This window comes from Poecilia reticulata, linkage group LG7 (genome assembly GCF_000633615.1).
Source record: "Poecilia reticulata strain Guanapo linkage group LG7, Guppy_female_1.0+MT, whole genome shotgun sequence".
Taxonomy (NCBI): domain Eukaryota; kingdom Metazoa; phylum Chordata; class Actinopteri; order Cyprinodontiformes; family Poeciliidae; genus Poecilia; species Poecilia reticulata.
Window position 1 is genome coordinate 19,290,603 of NC_024337.1, and position 21,326 is coordinate 19,311,928.

At 39.0% G+C, this 21,326-nt stretch overlaps 1 protein-coding gene across 2 annotated transcripts in view; it reads right to left on the minus strand.

Annotated features, from left to right (window-relative positions):
• The window catches only part of LOC103467650 (metabotropic glutamate receptor 4-like), a 173,726-nt gene that overhangs the window by 98,996 nt on the left and 53,404 nt on the right, over positions 1-21,326 (minus strand). For both annotated transcript variants that reach the window (XM_008414225.2, XM_008414224.2), the window contains exon 2: positions 14,662-15,655. In XM_008414225.2, coding sequence (XP_008412447.1) covers positions 14,662-15,195 — 534 coding nt within the window. In that variant the 5' untranslated portion in view covers positions 15,196-15,655. The remainder of the gene's footprint in view (positions 1-14,661; positions 15,656-21,326) is intronic.

The following is a 21,326-nucleotide window of genomic DNA, read 5'->3' on the forward strand; positions in this document are numbered from 1 at the left end:
TTGTTGGATAAAATTCTTGAAAGTGTGTTGTGCACATGCAATTAAGTCTGCTGAGAGCCACCATTATCTACTAGCTGCAACAATTTAGAGGCTGATTTTGAACGGAGAATGTCTGTGAATTCTTGACTAGCCAAATACATTCACTGTGTTCACATAAAGTCCCAATGAGGTACTTTCAGGTTTGTGATTGTAACATGACAAAATGTTCAAGGAGCATGAATTATTTGGCAATGCACCATAAGTTTAGGTTAATTGCATCATACTGCATTTCAGGTTTCATAATACCTTTAAACTACTGACCTTATAGAGTTCAGGTGTGCAGAAAACTAAACCTTTCTTGAAAGTTTGCCTGATCCAGTTATTTATTTTTTTGCTGCCTTTTTGTTACATTCGTCTTAAACTTTCTATTGTTAAGATAACTTTATGAGCATATATTTAGCAAACAAGCCACTTTCTGGACTTGTTTTGGGGCACGTGTTTTAATACCTAAATGCCTGCTTTTGTAACAGAACAAATACACACAATTAGGCAATTATAAGGCTGCCTAATAACACTTAATGCAAAAATTGTTTATTAACATACAAAACATTCATTTTGCCAAGTTAAGCTAAAACATGAGGCCACAGATGATGATAAATTAAGAGCCTCTTGGGAGCTGTGCAGCAAGAGCCAGCTCTCTAAAAAAAACTGAACATCCCATCACTGTAATGCATTGCTGAGCTATTTTTATTCATTTAAATTCTATTAGTTCAAAATGCTGCTATAGGACTACTTAAGAAAGATTCATCAGATTTATTCTATGGAAATTTACACAGTAACTCTATTTTTGGATGGCAAGGGTTGTTTTTAAAGCATTTAACAAATTAGTAGGTAAAATAAAGGTTTTAAGCTGCAGCTGCACAATCACTAAAAGTCTTTATGTCAGAATCCAATGTCTCCATTAACACTGACTAGTTGATTAACTGTGAGAACAGCCCACTGGCAGGTAATGCATTCACCAAGTCAATAGTAATGGCTTTTACACAAGAGTGTCACTGGCAGCACAGGTAATCTGTTTTACACAATGAGCACGCTGTTAGAGAACAAGCGAGTTGCTAGATGCATGCATGCATGCTTTGGGGAGGTTAAGACTCACTTTGTTGTAAGAATTTGTGCTTTTTAGCTTTAAACTATTGAAGATTATACATTGAGTAATCCTCACTAGTATGAATTCATTGACTTCAGCAGAATTGAACATAAAAAAAATGCACAGTTGACAGGATTCAGCTGTCCTGTAAGTCTACCTGGTACACTTTAAACATCACCTACGTTCTTGGATAGTGGCGTGAAAATAAATAAAGACAAACCCATTTTACCTAAACAGAATTTCATTTCAGAGATGTCAAGCTTATCCTCACTACTTTTTCAGATACATATATACACTGTAGAAGTCACATGTTAGCTTTTTTGTCTCAAATATACCCTGGAGGAAAAAATGTGTCATGATGTTTTTTCCCCCTCCAGCTACTAAATGTAATACTTCATTAGGCACGTTGGGTTGAAGATATAAGGAATAGGTGACATAAACACTGGAGAAATTAACATCAACCAGTCTTGTTTGGAGACAGTAAAATGAATACATTCCTAGGAGGACAGTTATCTGTTCATACAACGCAGTCAGGAGGAATAAACCACAAAATCAGGTTATTGTTCTTCTAAAGTGCTTTGTAGGTTTCTGACAGAGTGGAGACTTCACAACATGGATCAAACGTTTTTATTCTTAGCATGAATTAATTTGTTGAACGTCTCATTTGTAGCATTCATTCCCCTGTATTGTTCAATAACAAACAAGCTCTACATGTCATCTGAATGTGTTTGGAACAAGTCCACACCCATGAACTGTTTTACTTTTTACCCAAGTACTATTCTGTTTCTCTTAATATTTTACACCTTCACAGGTCTGTGGGTTTTCATTGGTTGTCACTGATACAGATGCAACAACATGATGTCATAATGAGAACAGTAAATCATCTTACAGATTCACAAAGGTATATATATATATATATATATATATATATATATATATATAAATGAGAGAAAACAGACACAAACAACTGAATTGAGCTGTTTCTCTGGACAGCTCATGCATTATTCGGTAATACTGCAGTTTTGTGACCTGGAACTATCGCAGGCGCACAGCAGACGCTGTGGCCCAGATCTCGATTTATGTCCCAGGTTTTATGTAAGAGCCCAGCAGGGTGAAGATCCCCACTTTAAGATTATATCAAGCTATATGAGTGCAATACAAAAAGCTTGAAATTAGGCACCGGAGAATCACGCTAAACATGCAGGGCGTTGACGAAGTTTATTTGTTCCACATGTTATGTTACAGCCTTATTCCAAATTGTATAAAAATGCATAAATTTCCTCTAAATTCTACACACAAGTCCCCAATAATGACAAGTCATTGAAGAGTTTCTGCATAGAGAGATGAGGATGAATTTTGATTACTAATAACCAGAAATTCTAGTAAGTATTATGTACGTTTTATATATATATATATATTTACACATACAACTATAAATCACAAAATATTTATTATGAACTGATGTTGCCCATATGTAGCAGAGTTGCAGCTGGAGTATAGTGTAGGTGACCATGTTTTAATTTCTAAACAAGAGCACACTGTTCACATTTCTGAAGCACTTCAGTTATACTTTGTTCTTAAAGAAGACTTTTGACCTCAACATATTTAAACTGTTCCTTCTCTACATGCAGTTTTATGCACCACTAATCAGACTTCCATAAAACACTCGGCTCATTTAAATCAAGGCTAAAACCTCCACCTGTTTAGACTCGCCTTTGATCAATAACCGGATTATTGATTTCTAGTTTCACATCATCCATCCATCCATCCATTTTCTTGCACCCTTTTTCCCTCAGTGGGGTCGGGAGGGGTGCTGGTGCCCATCTCCAGCCAACGTTTCGGGCGAGAGGCGGGGTACACCCTGGACAGGTCGCCAGTCTGTCGCAGGGCAACACAGAGACACACAGGACACACAACCATGCACACACACACTCACACCTAGGGGCAATTTGGAGAGGCCAATTAACCTGACAGTCATGTTTTTGGACTGTGGGAGGAAACCGGAGTACCCGGAGAAAACCCACCATGCACAGGGAGAACATGCAAACTCCATGCAGAAAGACCCCAGGCCGGGAATCGAACCCAGAACCTTCTTGCTGCAAGGCAACAGCTCTACCAACTGCGCCACTGTGCAGCCTGTTTCACATCAGTGCATCCTTAATAACTACTCTTTTGTAGCATAGGAAATAAACCTGTAAAAATACTTGCTCACTTTTTAAGCCAACCTGAACAAAAATGAAACGATCTGAAGTTGTATTAAATTTTATAATAAAAGCAAAAAGCAGCAGTCCCACATACGGCACTTTGAAGCTTTAAAACTACACTCTCGTTTTGTAAACATGAGCAGCAGTACTTCCCACTGTGTGTTCTGTCTATGAACAGAAAGGCTGAAAGAAAGGCTGTCGTATCCCGTGCATTGCACCGGGCAATTTCAGTAAGCCTACTTGTCTCCTGAAGACAACAAAAACATTTTCTTCAATCAAAGGAAGCCACCTGGATGCCCTGGACAGAACAGAACATAAAACGTGGACATGTCCAAAGAAAACAAGTCATTTGGTTACCTTTGGTAGAGGTTTGGACTTATCTAAACCGAGTTTATTGTTTCAATAAATAATAATGATAATTTATTATTAATATGTGAAATGTCCCTCATAATTAATTATTAGTAGGATACCTGTCACTTTCCAAAATGTCCCCCACTTCGGGACAATAAGAGATATTTCTATTCTATTCCGTTCTATTCTGTTCCAATTCTAAGGCAGTTTTTTTATACAGTATATGTGATGATTTCATAAAAAAAAAAAAATAATAATAATTTCTTGAAAAAAACTATTTTTTGGTTACGTATGTGTTTGGAAGAAGTGCAGTGTAGTATATATGGAGCTATATTTTATCGATCTATCTATATAAATATATCCGACTTTCCAAAAAATCAGGCTTATTATTAAGGAAAAAACAAGGTAAAGAAAGCAGCAGCCTGTTCACACATCAAACGTACCTTATCAGCAGGAAAAAAAAGACATCCTCATTAGGCTGCTGCTGTTTCCTTTGGGTAATTTACAGAGAACAGAGGTGCCTAAATGCCACACTGGTGTTTGCTTAGAAAGAAGAGGAAGAGGCTGGGGTCATTTGGTCAGGTGGCTGAAAACAGCTTGTTGATAAGAATGCTGTGCTGCACGATGGCCCACTCACATCGCACACTTAAGGCAGTGTGGCTCCTCAACTTCAACAGCTGATGTCTCCATGTCTGTATCAGCTCCTCATCAACTTTGACCCCCAATGCTCTCAGGTATTGTTACGCCGGTAAATGGTACGAGTAATTAGGTGCCCTGGAAACGAAAAGGGACGCCACTCTCACACATACACGCAGTCAGATGATGAAAACATCACCTACAGTTGATCTCCATTTTAAAATGGGGGACGCTTTCATTGGTTTGTGTTGGGAGCCACAATGCAATATTTCTGAATGAAAAATAAGCATTTTTAGGTGGAACTTTAAAGTTTTGTACATAAAAAAAGCTAGTGGGACTTCCTCACTGACTGTAACATCACAGTATCATGAGCATAAAAGCATAACAGTTGATTATTTATTCAATTCAGAAAATTTGATACATTTGTACTCGTCTTATTTGTGAAGGGAAGCACGCCTAATGGTTCAAGTGTACCATCACTGTTCTTTGGTGCACTTCAGAAGGCTTCAGGGAGTTGGTGTACGGAAGCAGAACAATGTACCACTGTACTGAGTACTTTAAAAACTCCTTGTTAATTTAAGGGTGAGTGCACTTTTTCAGAAAAGCTCCTGCATTTGGTTCTAAACTAAAAATTGCAATATTGCTCTCCCTGTTTAAAAATATTATATTTTAAAATGGGTCATAAAAATATTGAATACAATTCTGCAAACAATTGCATTGTTTGTCCTTTTCACCATCCCCGTTCTTATATAAAAGCAGTGTTTTCTGTGGAATGTTGAATTTTACATCTTCTATAGCAATGTCATATTTCAACTGCCCTTTTGTGCATGAAATGGAAGAAAATATATGTTTCTGCCATTCTTGTGCAAAAACTGGAACACTTGTTAGGACTATTACGTCAAAGCATTGAAAAAACAAAATGATCACTTGACCTGGTTCTCTTCAGTTCAAAATTGCATATTGAGTTCCTGTTTTTGTGGAGCATCTCAAAGGCCTCTGTGTGACACAGCAGTGACTCACAAGAGGCTCCATATTGTTTTGTGCTGGAGGGTTGGATAATGTCCGAGCTGCTCGCCCTGTGGGCGGCGAAAGTCCCTCTATCCCCTCTTCCTGTAGTGCCGGCTGAAGAAGATGCTGCTTGGTATTCAGCGGACGGCACGGCTCTTTTATGTTCTTGCGCTACTTTATGATGGCTCTATGAACATTTAATTATATTGACCTTTTCTCGCCCATATGTTTTATGTTTATTTGTCAAGAAAAGTGCACAGAAGCTGTTAGAGTGAAATTAAAAAATACCAGAGCTGTTTTTTTGCTCATTTTTGCCCAGTATAGCTGACACTGTCACTTTGACCGCCCAAAGTAAAAAAAAATAAAAAAAATCCTTGCCCTGCAATCAATAAAAAAGCTGTCATGGCACCATTGATTAGTGTAAACCTAAAACTGTTTGAGCCACCCTGGGATTCCTCTCTCCTCATCTTTGAGTCTTCAAACCTTTGTTAGCATCTAAGTAGATTTTGAGCAGCACAGCCTCACACGGCAGGACACTGATGGATTGCCGAGTTGATGGAGAGATTTTGCAGGTGAGACAGCTCCAAGCCTTTTACCCAATGCACTTTCCAGGAAAACCATTTGATACCTTGCTCTTTGCTGTTTGTTCTTGTGAAGATGGGAGCTTTGTAAACTTTAATAGAGGAGTCGGCGAAGGGGACCCAGAGGCACGTCTAGTTGTAAGGAATTGAGAGATAGGGGGAAAGTGACAGCTCCAACATAGATAACATAAGCTAACCCTGTTGGTGTTTATTTTCCGCTTTTTGTTGTTGCTCTCGGCTTTTGGAACACCAACAATCGCAGGCAATGAAATCACATCTTTCAAAATGGGGAAAAGCGTCCCCGTCTTCCTCCTAGCAGCAGTTCCTCAACGGGCCTATTAGAACTTACTAATTAAATGGCAATAATTAATTCAAGTGAAACCTAACCTTGATAAAAAAAAGAAAAAGATTCACAGCCGCACAGTGGCTCTTTGTCACCACGCCTGGTGATAACCACCAGCAGCCATTTAAATTGTCTGAAGAGAAATATGCACAGAGCGGAGCGTGGCAGGGTGGAGGAGAGGGGAGGTAAGAGTAAAACACTTTCAGAAATGAAAGGCAATGATCTGGACAACCTTAACTCATAACTGCTCAGGGAATTGGCTGCGGTTTCAGGTGGGCGAAGTGAGATGAGTCAGAACTAATCCTAAGGTGAAGGAGCCGCTTCTCTTTTGCTGAACCATGGCAGACAGGGGACGCCGGCAATACGGGGTCGAGAAACACAGCTTAAGCCTCTCTGTGCTTGTAGAAGTCACGTCAAGGGACACCAATACAACCACGTAGTCACTGGTCTGTAAACGGCGACAACAAATGCTCGGTGCTCGTTATCTAGACATTTATTTGATGCGTCTCTGTCTATTTCTCCAGTCATTTGCCTATTCAGAAGCAGGGAATTCAGTCCATGCGATTTGTTGGGCATGGATGAGTTTAAGGCCAATGTGCAGCTAGAGTGAGCTGTATGCAATAAATTACACTTGGGGCAGGAATGGAGTGAGCTCAGTTGGACCCAATTCCTTCTTACAAACCCACCTCTCTTCAAATTACCACCCGGGTCTGAGGAAACAAGGCTCTGTGAGGGTGACGGCGCACACCTTGGGAACTGTCCATGTGTGATGGAGCACTAACAAGCAGGAGTTACAGTAGCATGTGGCCAATACATGTGATACTGTTATTTTCAGTGAAATGTTATCTGACCATAGGTCACTATACACGTCCTTACAAAAAATATTCATACCATTTGAATTGTTTCACATGGTGTCATCTTACATAAATGTTTTATGTTATAGACAGAGCATAATTGTAAAGTTGAAGAAAAATGACACATTGGGTTCAAATGTGTTTAAGAACAAAAATAGTGAAAATTTGGTTATCTAGACAATTGCTTGTCTTTTTTTTTGCAGATTAATTTTTTCAATATGGATCACTCTCAATCAGATTGGATGAAGATTAAACGATGAAGACTAAACAGCTATTGTCACGTCTAGCAGATTTTCTACTTAGGTCATTCTTTATTTAGCTCCATCCATGTTTCTATCAAACCAACCAGCGCTCCTGTCAAGGCTGAACAAAAGCATCAAAGATTTAAGCTGCATCCACCATATTTCTCCCAGTAGAATGTATATAAAAGGCGATGTTTATTTTAAATTTTCTGCAACACAATATTTTTCTCCCCAACAGACCTAAAAGTTCAGTTGGTTTCAGGCAACATTTGTGAATGCATGGCTGAGAGATTTTTCTCACCTGAAATGTTGATCTCTACAAATCCTCCAGAATTACCAGGATCCCCTTTGGCTGCTGTTCTGACTGGGCTGCATATTACTTGTTCTTCGGCATGCTGTTCATTCAATAAGGTTTAAAAATAAACCTTTGATTCCATCAGTGGCATGTAAGTTATTCTTAACCATTTAGGATTGTATATCATGTCTTAAGCTGTAGCTCACAGCAGCAATCTATCAAAGAAAGGATTTCTAAACGCTGGAGTAAAAAACAAAACAAAACAAAAATCCCTGTCCAAAGAGAGTGTACTTTTTTTTTCTCTTGCCCAACAAACAGTAGATCTAGTAACTAGATGGTTGGTGCAATAAATCTTTTGGTAGAAACAGAGCAAAAATATTTCCTTTGGGAGTTGGTGGGGGGGAAAGCAAGCCAAAAGAAGTACAATTTCAGGTCACCTGTAAAGACTGAGCCGAGCAAAATGGAATGTTTCTTCAATTCTGTTACTTCTCTATCAGTCTTCTGGTACTCTTCCAGAGAATACAACTAATTTTTGAAATATTCTAAGTGACTAATGCACAGGATTGCCTTCATGGCTGGATGAGTGGATGGATCATTAACAACTGAATACAAAAACCATATGTGTGCCTATTTTGAGTGCCTGTGAGGCTTTCAATAAGTCTTCTCCGTAGATTGTTGCAATAATCCAATAAAAGATCTGTCTCAACATGGTGAAATGCTGAAGGGGAGATGGACATTTTGCCTGAGGGGGTTCTTCCTCTGCTGCGAGGTCTCTGCTCCACAGACAGCACACCAGACAATCAGTTACTGTCTTCTTTTTTCTGTTTCACTCTTCCTATCTTTCTTCAACCATTCTGCAGTTCCAACGTCTCTTTTCCCCGTCTTGCCAACTGACCGGACCTTCTTGTACCTAATTTAGAAAGCAGCTGTGTGGTAGTTACCCAAGCTACCCCTTTCTTCGTCTGAAAGCTTCTGATTGCCTCAGCAAGTCGGCTTTGATACCTGTAACATTGTGCACACCTTCTGCAGTTTTCTCCCTGCAGCAGCAATAACCCAGCTCAGGCCAGTCATGTGTAGTTGTTTTCAGAGATGGATAAGCGATACAATCAAAAGCCCAAGGCTTTAATTATGCTTTCTGTCTCGAGTATCATAAGCAACCAAGCACTCATTACCTCAAAGTGCTGATGCACTTCGTCTTCACTTACAAAGCAGCGCTAGGGTCCAACTGATGAAGACAGACCATCACCCGGACCCAGTGACAAGGCAACGCAGAGCAGAAGCTTTCAACCCCAATCCCTTGGCATATATTACGTAATAGTCTAGTAAAATATTCATGGTACACCATGGGGATGGAATCCTGGCTGCTCTGAACTGCTGAGCAAACATTTCTCCCTGAGCCACACAAACGCTGTGTGGAAGATAAGGTAAAACCCAGGAGGAAGGAGCTGAAAACCTTTTACAAATGTTAAGATGGCAAAATTATGCAGGCGGTATGTTATGGTAAATTAGGTAAATATGAAAACGTGACGAAAAAAATATATAAAGTAAGTGAACAGAACAGAAACAACACATATGCTGAAATATATATAAATTCAGCAGCAGCTTCTAACCAGCTCACAGAGACGCATCTTGATCAGAACAACAAAAACAAAGTTATTCAGATTCACTACATACAGTTAAATGTTTGGAGCCACCGCTTCCAATCATTTTTACAATTATGGCTTACAGCTAATGGAAACTCAAAATTCAGTTGCTCGGAAGATTAAAACATTACATAAGACCAATTAAAAGGGATTTTGAATACAGAAATATAATTTTATGTCTTGGCCTAGGAAATTCATAAGAGTTGTTTAGTGGAGTCGTTGGCGGCCTCCATGAAGAGGATATGCCACAAAAGATCATCATTAAATAAGCTGGCTGTTAACGGGGGGCTGTAATAGAAAGTTTGATTGGAAAGACATGACCTACAATGGTTGCAATCCTTTTGTTAAGCCAATTCTGAACCAGTTATAATATTAGTAGCATATTTTCTCCAGCTAACTAGAAAAGGGATCAGTTTTGCTTGGTGAGGTAAAGATTTGTTTTCAGATGAAGAGTGGAGAGGCTCATAATCCAAACTGCTTGCGATCCTCTGTGAAGTTTCCAATGATTTGGAAAGTCAGGTTATCAGCTTCTATTGGTTCATTTTTTTTCAAACCCTACATCCCTGCAGCTTTCTATTAGGGAATAGCAGATAATTTTTTTATCTGATTTCATTTGCAGACATGACTTTTCACCTTCTCACACTATATGAAGTACCAAAAGTTAATTACTATATTATCACTGAGCTAAACTTGCCAAATCACAAAAAAGAAAAAAAATATAAATCAATCAATTCAGTATTGTCAAAAGGCCATGAGAGACACCAGACCCAACAATGGAGGTTAGCCTGGAAGCTGCTATTAGCAACCTGGGTTTCCTTAACACCTCGGCAGTGTTAGAAACCACGCTGCAATGGTGAAGTAATTAGAGCCTCAGCAAAGGATTGAGAGCATATAATGTCCTCTCCATGGACATAGGTAGCAATAGATAGACATTTCTGCATTAAAAATGATTTAAGTAATCTTCTTACTTTCTGAATTGGGATGTACCTCTGTTTCTATGCTGCCATAAAAATACATAGCATCTTTACCCTTTAGAGATCGACAGAAATAGATCCTGTTAAGTTTCTGTTGGGACTTTTCCTGCACTTTAGTCAACAAAATGTTGTTTATGTGGTTCATAGACAACATTTTGACTTACAAGATCAGAGTTTTCACAGAAAAAAAACCCTGAATGTGTTCATTATCCTTCTACTGGCTTAAACATTCTACTGTTCTACAGGGCGAAATTAGATTTTTTTTTTAAAACAAGACTGTATATCATCTGTTTGTCAACCTTTTCAGTGATTACCTCCATTTATCCCTATGCCTCTGGAAAAGTGCCAGAAAATGAGTATAATTTTCCTCCCTGGAGTTTCTGCATTTCCATCAGCAGAGACGGAAAATGAAAACCTGGCCAACTTAATGACCAAATCATGATAAGATCGGTCTAATTTGCATTTTAACAATAGTACAATAGCAAAATATCTTGGGGTTTCTTATTTTTGTAATTATTTAGTTTTGCAAATGGATGCTTTGCCCTGAAGCGTTGTCACACACTTGCAGTACTGTTTGGGTTTCAAGGAAGAAAAAAAAAAAAAAATCAGCAAATTATCTATTGGTCTTATCGCTTTTAGCAAGATTTACTTTATCTGACAAAATATTAGTATAATTATACCAAATAAGACTTCACATAACGCAGTCAAGTAAATGCAAATTTAATGCAAGGGAAACAGGATGATGAATAGCAACATTAGCCATGCTGGGAATACTGAATGAATTTTATTCAATAATAGGCTCTAACATTTCTTTTAAAGTAGATTTTCATGAATATCCAACATCATCCTGTGATGGTGGAGTCAAGTGTCGAGATTATTTAAAATATAAGCCCCGAGTTATTCCTTTCACTTGGGGCTACTTTCTGGGGTCCATACAAATCACATTTCCATGGCTTCTTGTTTTCCTATCAGTGTGATTCAGAGAAAATTGTTCTGCCTGTCGAGAGGAGCATATAAGATGATGAGTAGAGGCTTTTAAGGTATCCATGGTCTCTGTAGTGTGTATTTATTATACCAGAAACATGATGTAAGTATCATAAAAACAAAGCATCACCATTTTTATAACCAAAAGTTATTTTTTTGTCTATGGTGTAAAGTGAACTATATTCTCTAAAGCTCTGATGATGGACGTTTATGACACTTCTCTCAAATTTTTTTGTCAGACTGTGTCTGAATTAGCAGCTTATTTTCAGATTTATTTGTCACATCCAGTCAAACCTTTCTGCTAACTTACAGCAAGAATTAAATGGTACTTTGACGTGTTACTCTTGTCCATTGTCAAATGCAATACAGGGATTTTACATTTTTAAACTTCACTAAATAAAACGTTCTTGTAAATACTTGCTCTTTCCATTTTAATAATATAATATATTGCTGTTTGAATTGGATTTTTGTGCAGTTTATGTGTTTTGTTTTGGGGATTTTTTTGGGGGGAGGAGAGGAGTTAGCTGTGCGTGAAGACCTCTCATAGCCCATGAGAGAACAAACCATGCTTTGGTGGTTCAACCCTCCTGCTTTAAAAAGCCTTGCCACCATATGCTGTCCATTATGTAGAATATTTAACTCTAAAGGCCTAAGGTGTATTCTGAGATTTTGTGTCTCCCTTGTCTCAAGGTTTTAGAGTTTCTGAAAACTGAGTCGGGGCTATTTTTGTGGTCGGTCTTGCCCTTGTCACCACCTCTAAAAGAACACTGGTGATGCAGCTGCGTTGTTGCATTTCAGTGTTTTTGTATAAAGAGTCTTATAGGCAGATTTTTAGATGCCAGTGTAAAAATAAACTTTCAGTGTGGTATGAGTATATATAAGAGAAGACTTGACATGCATCACAGACCGAACTATCAAACTCGTGTTTTTAGCCAGATATTTTTCCTCGCACAGCTCTGCACTAAGTGACAGTTCCCATGTGTGATATACCGCCAACTTCTTTTTTGCTTCTTGTTGAAGATAATTAGACTGTGCATTCCCATGATGGCAGGGATTGCGTGACGAGTTTGAGCATGCTGCTAGGAAAAAGACGAGCATAAATAGTTCATCCTGTGATTTCGGAATAAGCAATAAGGATGTGAGGGCGCAGAACTCCTTCTCACCTACATGTGACATAGCAGTCAGGCTTTTCTGCAATGCACCTGTAGCAATTCACCTTCCTGCTCTCTCTTGAGCTGTAAGTTGGCCCTCGAATGGCAACAGGGTTGAATCAATGTCACAGCAGGTGATTCAGGTCTTTTCCTCTATAGGGCCCTTTGGGAAGTAGAAGCTTGCATGAATAGAGCAAATGGTACACATTGTGCCGTTTGTTGTTGCTCACTAGTAGAAGCTTTGAGTATTCTCTCTTGTTTGGGCTTTTTCACTAGATTCTCAACCAAAAGGTGATCCTTTTTACTGATCTTGAGCACTCAAAGACATTCATTGGGGATAAACAATGTTCACCAGGTTTTTTTGGTTTTTGTTAGTTTTTTCTTTTTTTTTTTGGACATTAACATGAAAATGACTGAAAAAAGTCGATCACTTCATTTCCTAAGTTTGCTTATACATAGTTGCATTAGATTCATTGACCAAAATGGAGAAATGTAGGGGGGGAAAGCATGGAAGTCAAACAACAAGCACAAAAAAACACATCAAAAATTAGCCAAACAGTAACAATATCACATTTGGTAGACCTCAGACAGAAAATTGCCCTTTACCTCAAATTCAAATTACTATCCAACGCACAAATGTAAAAGCTTTCCCATTCTACCTGTATTTCACTACAGTGATGATTATTGTGACAAAAACTGTAATTTAAAGCACAAGAAATCTGTAATTTCAGTTTTGATTCTAACCAGCATTGTTACCCAGATCTGCATGGCTTTTCACCAACTGTACCACCAGAATAGCATATGTTATAGTGCAATGGGTCACAGTTTCCTGAACATAATCAATCCAAGTTGTACTAATGAGGGTTAAACTACAGTGCAGTAACTGTCAAAGCACTATTCCAAGAACAAATACAGGCACACCCAGTATTTGCACACCTCTTAAACTCAATCTGTCCACAGTTTTCTCACATGTGGCTGGCTCTAAAAAGTCACTTAATGTTAATGCTGAATCTGTGGTGATGTAACAGCAATACAAATCCTGATACACATTTAAACAGAAGTGTGATGATTTGTGGGTAAGAAGTTGGACCAAAATGTAAGCTGGAATCCAAAAGTAAATGATGAAAGACGTTTTAATAAGGAATTCAAAGCTCAACTTCCAAAACCGGGTAAGACCAAACCGGAAGCCAGGGAATAAACAGTTTGGGAAACATGAGGCAAGCGGAAGGAACCAGCATGAAATGAGTAAAAGAGAGGTGGTTAAATACAAGGTGGCAGGGTTGGTGGAACAATGGACAGACTAATTACAAACTGAACTCAGGTGTGAGGGAAGAGCAGAAGGCAAGCTGAGGGAGAGAGAGAGAAAGGCCACAGGGGAGCAGCAGGACAAAACACTAACAAGGGGGCTAGAAAAAATAAATCTAACCGCAAGAATAAATAAACTAGTTATTAATAGTGGTGATCTGAACAAAATAACTAGAAAAAGTCTAACTAAATTAAAATAGAAACAAGGCTGATTTAGCCCCTCCCCCACTAAGGGACAAGGGTGTAAAGAGGATGGATGGATGGATGGATGGATGGATGGATGGATGGATGGATGGATGGATGGATGGATGGATGGATGGATGGATGGATGGATGGATGGATGGANTGGATGGATGGATGGATGGATGGATGGATGGATGGATGGATGGATGGATGGATGGATGGATGGATGGATGGATGGATGGATGGATGGATCAAACCTTAGATCAGGCAAAAACACAGACAACAAATAACCATAACTAAAAACCCAGAAGAAGAAAACATGCCAAGAATCTTTTACAAGTGTGTTTTTTTCTCACATGATTTTGGGAACTGACAGTCTAACAGTATTAAAACATTTTTTTTTTTAACTTTAAAAATTATACCGTATAATTTCAATGCATCAATATATTGAAAGAGTATTGTTCAAAAACACTATTAAAGTGTTATAGATTAATTTTAAATATACTTCCTCAGATTTTATAAAAAATAAAAAAAGATCTTGCTGATCTTTATAGACACACTTAAATGTGTTTTTAGTTTCTAACGGGGTGGTCACTAATCAAGATAAAAATAAAGAAGCCTAATTCCAGTTACCAGCTAATTCCTATATGAAAGCCAGGCTTTCATAAAGTTGTGAAAACCCACTGTAAATTACGTTTGTGGATTTGTGAAACAATTCAGCACTGAAAATACCACAAGAAAATGCAGGAAAAGCAAAAGGCTTGAACGACAGAATACTGACCTTAAACAGCCGCAAAATGTTGGCTACCATGATTGACACGGAGCTGGCGGAGGCACCAATCACTCCAACCACTCTCTCGGGCTTAGTGATGATGGGTGGCCCTCCGCTGAGACACTTGACATCAGTTGAGTCCTTCTCAATCAATGCCTGGACAAATGTCAGCGACTGTTCCAGTGCATGGGTGTCCCGAGAGCACGTGTCCAGGATGCGGGCCCCCAGAGTGATATTAGGCAGCAGCTCGTTGTCGTTATTAATACGATCCAGGGCAAACAACATGGCCTCCAGCCTATGGATCCCTTTCTCCTTCTTTAGCTCGCCGCAGGCTTTGCCGTCATTCCCTCTTGCATGGACAGGGAAAAGTCCACCCAGAGATATGTCTCCGTCGATGCGTATTGAGTTGAGGTGTGTGTGGCCTGGCGTTTTGGGCTTAGCTGCTGAGGTGATCAAACGACAACAACACAGAAGCAAGAGCCAGCGGAGAACCTTTCTGTGGCAACCGCCCCACAGTGTCTCCAAGCCTCCTTGTAGAGTCATAATGAAAGGCTAAATCTGCATTCAAATACAAATTCAATTCCTTTGAAAGTGACAGAGGCGTTCATACATACACCCCCCACACACATAAAAATGTCCTGTAGGTTAGCTGCAATGCTTTTCAGGGTGCAGTTGTCTTCAAAAGTCTCTCCTCATGGTTTCTTGCTCTGACACAAAGTCAGTAGCTCTAATTATGCCGCTTCGCTCTGTTTATCTACTTCCTTTTCTTCCCTCTTTGTGTTTTAGTCCGTGCTTGCACCTGAGAGTGGAGGATACATGCGAGCAACTAAACAGTGCAGAGTGTGCTGAAGCGGAGTCCGCAGAGACTGCTCTCATAAGGCAAGAACAAAGATGGGAAGATCGCTTCTCTTCTCTGGTTTTTCCCGGAGCACACAATTATGTTTGGCTTTCCTCTTGGTGTGCCAAGCTGATAGAATGTCACAGTGGCGTCCACTTTGGGCTCCTGCAAAGACAGAGGGGGGACACGATGAAGAAAACGGCAGACACAGTAAAATTATGGGAATAGGTAGAAGAGAGAGAGAGAAACTGGAATCTCATCCACATTGTTTCTGTTAAGATGTGTTTGCTTGCAAAGTGGGTGTGAGACAAGCTGCTCTGTCATGCTCTCTTTTTCAATTGCAGTCATATTCAGAGCTACACAGTGCACTGGCATGAGGCAGCAAATGCCTGAGTCGTTTTTTTTTCTGAATCTTTAATTTAAAGCAAAAATAATACCCAGAGCACTGCAAAGGAAATCTGCTCTATATTTTACCAATGCCTTGGCTGCTTTCAATGCAGTGCACTGAATTATTTCTATGTTCCTTGAGCATAAATGATTTGTTGCTTGGCACACATCCACAAGCGTCATAGCTGCACACTGGTTTGTCTCCAGAGTCTTTTGCCAAAAGATTATGAAGTACAGCATAAAATTAACAGCACGTAACACTGATAATTTAGAAAACATTCATTCCTCTGTGTACATAATTTTCTGTTAGTCACCAGTACATTTTCTACTTGTGACGACTTGTGGTGATGAGTCCCAAGTTCTTCATAATTACAATATTTTGCAAGCATTTTCAAACCCCTTAAACGTTGCTGTATCACAACCCCAAACTTCAATCCATTTAGATGAAACTATATTCTTCTGTTTAAGAAAATCCTGCCAAAATATAGACTTAAATTTAATCAGAAAAATTTTTCAGAGATGCTCTCATTACTTTCTGAGAGCTTGAGCCATTTTGTCAGTAAAAATGGGTAAAAATTAAGTCTCTAGATGTGCAAACCAATAGAGTCCTGAAAGACTTGTTCAAGTTACAGCAGCAAATGTTGGCTTCAAAAAACATTCACTCCAGGGTCTAAGTACAAGTCCCATGTTTACTTGACTTTTTTTTTTATTGAAAAACCATGTATGGCTTTACTTACACTTCACATTTATGGAAAGGGGCCTGGCTGCAGAGCACAGTGAGAATATCCACAGGAAGAATGTCATCCAAACTTGTCATGTGACCCAGAAACACACTTACAGCAACCTATATGTGTGTTTGTAGAACATCTTTTGTTTCCTTCAGAAATTAACATTGTCGGACCCCCGTAGATCCAAAAATGTTGTTGAAAAAGAAAAAGCAAGCAAAAAAAGTTATTTAAAGAACATTGTTTTGTGTTTGTAACTGATGTTACTCAGAAACTTTCAAAATATGTGTCTAAATAGCAGACTCAGATATTTTTTTCATTCATTATCTATGTTATATGGGAATAATATACATAATTGAAGTGAAAATAACATTTCAGTTGTATGAAGCTGTGACACGAAAAGCAGTCTGGAAATCAGAGCTCTGAAATAGTAATGATTGAGACAACAATCCTCGTATTTCTGTAACAAATGGAGGTCACATGATTCCCTCCCCATAGTTTACAGTTAAATGTTCTTGCAATGTGCTTCTTCAGTTTGTGTATTACATAAAATTGCAATGATACATTAATGTCTGTGATTTGTAAGAAGTGCGAGAATACTTTTGCAAGGCGTGTACACATTCAAATATGCAAACAGTACCTTAAATATGCATATTTACGTGTAAGCACTAAAGCAATGACAGATCTGGATATAATGGGAAAAGTCTGTGTCTATCCATTTCTTTCCTAATCTGCCCGGCTTCACCTCTGTGTGCTAACATACAATCCCCCTGCTGCGGTGTGACCGGTACTAGAGGACACAAGGGGCAGAATTTCGTTCAGGATGTTGCAGACCATTGCACCAGCTGTCAAATGCATCACTTTGGAGTTGTGATATTTCGCAATTATTTTAATAAAGATAGAAAGACTCTGACTGGCTGTAAGGACTTCCTAATTGCAAGGTTTCTTTGTTTTTTTTTTTCTATAACCTTGAGTGTGTGTTTGTTCAACCAGACCTCTGAAGTGGAGGCATAAAAAGATTTGCTGCGACTCATGAAACATGTGTCTTTGCTTACTTCAACTTTGGACACTGAATTCAAGAAAAAAAGGCACCGACTTTTCCTCAACAAAGTGTCGTTTCGTGAGCTGCTTCTCACAACCAAAAGGAGATATTTATATCACTCTTGCAGAAATCACTCTCCTAAAACAAAGCATTCATAATGGATGAAAGCCTAGCAGTCCCTGCGAAGCATCTCATTCCATCAGAAGCATTGAAGGCAAGGACAGGATATGCATATCACCTAGAAATTCGCGCACATATTGTTGGAAATTAAAAGACTAAAAGTAAACTGAGAAACATTTTAAAAGGAGAGAGTAGTAATCATGGAGCAACTTCGGGTATTTAATCACAATTTAAAGAAGCATGCATTTGACAGAGTGAAAAAGGCCTCGTTCATTACATATCTTGAACTACAACCACTTGCTAGTTTACTAGTTGCACGCTGTAAATGCCAGGGCAAACCATCTCAAATCTTCATTCCATGGATCGATCACTGTCCGAGACATTCCTCAGAGATGTTTCGTCCATATTGAGATGATATAGCAGTGAGTGCTGATTTTAGATCTGGTGTGTGTGTGGATGATGCTGAAGTATAGTAAACTCAATGTCGTGTTGACAAAAACTGTCTAAGATGCTTTGAGGTGTGTGACATCATCTATTTTCCTGCAAGTGTAATTTATAAGAAGGTGGAGCAGCAACAATACTCAGGTAGGCTGAGGCATTAAAACGATGCTCGACTGATTACAAGGGGCATAAAATGAACCTAGAAACCTCCAGTCTGAACATTCATCTTTTCATGTCGTTTACAGCAGATTCTACCCGTTCCATCTGCACATTGCATCTCACATCAGGACGCATTGAGCCAGTTTTGGTAATCTTATGAAAAATTATTCTCTTTTGTTTTTCTATTCTTAGTAACAGTAGTAATTCATGGAGTATTTTTCTACTGCTCCAGCTCAACCTGTTCTAGGTTTGACACATAGATGGTACTCCATTTACTTTTGTTATTATCAGAGCTACTGTTGCTGTTAAACCACTCTGCTCATTCTCATCTAACTTTCTGCATCAACAAAGCATTTTTTTTTATCCACACAATAATGTCAATTACATTATATTCTCTTGTAAACCTAAGAGATAGTGTGCAAATCCAAGTGTCAACATTCTCTGAAGCAATCAGACCAGCCCATCTGGCACCAACAAGATGGGCTGAAATCCCTTTTTCTTCCCTGTTTTGATGCTGTTTGAACTTCAAGTCTTCTGCATTCATCAAATGCTTTGAGATGCTGCGATGTTGCTGATTCGCTATTTGTGCTAAAAGCAATGGGTGTACTGATGTGTTGAGTGTATGTCGACAAGTAACAGTGGAGCCTCAGCATTCCAAGATGGTTCAACTGCATGATATTGATGGTTATATAAAGGTTTTTATCAATTGATACTAAAGAAGTGAAAAAAATTATCGTGGTGTCTCGCGGGAACGGTTTAACATGCAGTGAGAGAATGTGTCTTTTCTAAAATATATTTAAAGAGAGTGCTCTTGGTGGGTAATCGGTCTCAAAGATCAATTTTCTATACAAAGTCTGAGTCGACCCAAGTGGTGTAATGAATTATATGCTGAATTAAGCTGAAAGTGGGTCGGCCTACCATCAATGGGAGCAACTTTAAGCATTTGGTACTCTAAGGTGAATAAATCTTCAATAGTGAAGACAGTGCATTTACATATCATAGCATAAGATCACACAACTTTGTTATTAGGCAATTGCTGTAACATTTACAGAAATTGGACAAATTATTTTGTCCAATTTCCCAATAGTGCCTTTGTCCACTGTATAAGGCGTCTCTGAGTTGTGATGACTTTATTGGGGGGTTTTTGTTGTTTTTTTAGTCTTCCTCAAAAAATTCCATTGGAAACATGGCTGGGCTGAAGATACTATTACAAAAACTACAGTATTAGAAAGGAGATACTGGAGCATATCCTTGTTTTTGTGCAATATTTTATACAGGGATATGAGTGTTTTGCAAAATGCATGCAAGGAACCTACTCAATAGCCATAGACAATGCATCTGCAGGAACTGTATTCTGGAACTGTGGAAGTAGTCCCACATAACAAGCATTGACATCTTAGGATGAAGTCCTTTCAGCCTCTCTGACTATTTTGAAGGGGTGGACAGAGTTGCCCCTTTACTGTCATTAGTCGCAGAACACTGCATACAGAGTGGCAGCTTTACCAGATGTTCAGTCACAAGGCCCAGATGGGCAGAGCAGATAAACATCAGCTGTCTGCAGAGAGTGGAGAGTTGGAGGGACGGGGGGAGAAAAGGGGAGATGGGGGAATAGTGAAATCAACACAGATACTGTACTGGCTCCCCTTACTGTGAGGAGGTGCTCCAGTTTCCTCTTCACTCAGTCCCCTGCTGCTGTGAGCCCTACCACACAGACAGATGACAGCGTTATACTCCTACTCCAGAATAGAGTTCCCTGACGACTAAAGAAGGCTTTGTATGTATCTATATAATTTAAATAACTTGTTTGAAGTAAACTGTAGGGGAAGCAAGGTATTAATGATTCTTATTCACATAAATATTTTTGTCTTAAGTGGATGCTGATAAAAACTCCTTTCATACTTAATGTCAGTGAGTGCCCAGACCTCTCTTCCAAAGTCTTTTTTTCTAAAATCATTGATTGAAACATTTTTTTTTCCTCTTTATCTTTAAGAGTTTGTCATTTGAATGAAGCCCCAACAAATAGCAGAAGCTTCTCGTGGTAAAATAAATGTTAGCGATCTAAAGAAAATTGCACTGTTACACTTACTCTGCCAAATATTCAAAGATCACCAAGAAGGAAGTGTTTATTCTGAATCATTTGACAGCTTCAAGTCGGCCAACAACCACTGAGCCAAAGTGACAACCAAACTCCCACAATGCCAGACTGTTTCTGTGAAAACACAGCCAAGAAACAAGAGCTGGCTTTCTATAAAAAGAATTTTGTTTGTTTGAAATTTCAAACCAAGTCCTGCTTTACCATTGCACGGGCTGCACGTCACTCAGTTTGCAAAAAAAAAAAAAAAAAGGCATCATAGACTATGAACCAAGGACAAAATCCTGTTCTTGCACTTCCTGAATGATTTTATTTGAAATGTACACAAATAAATAAAAATGCCTCAAATTTCTGAGTTTATTGTGTCCCCATAAATTTGATATTAGCTGAATATCTAGCAATCGTCACATGATTGCTAGATTATCCTCTTACACTTGAGTAAAGTTAATGATAAATTACTCTGTCGTAAATATGCTGAATTTGTTCCTGAGCCTCATTATGTGATGATGACATGTATTATTCAATCTGCAAAGAGATGCAGCGAGACACACAAAGTCAGCTTCAGATCGTGCCATCACTGCAAAGCCCTGCAATGACATGCATTCCACTAATAAGCCCATCAGAGCGGAGCAGGGCCTTTGTCTGACAGTGACGTCCTAATCCGTTGGGGAGCTGCTGTTTTGGCCGCTATGCTTCAGCAGAGGAGATACTTAGGCCCTAAAGGCCAATATGATCACAGAAGAGGATGAGATAAAGTCCTCGGTTGATGGAGCGTTACAATGCCCACATGCCTGTGCTCTGGTCAGATGTAAGCAGGCTTTTGGGGTTTTTTTCAGCCAGAGCTTTGGCGTTTAGTTCTTTTCTGCATGA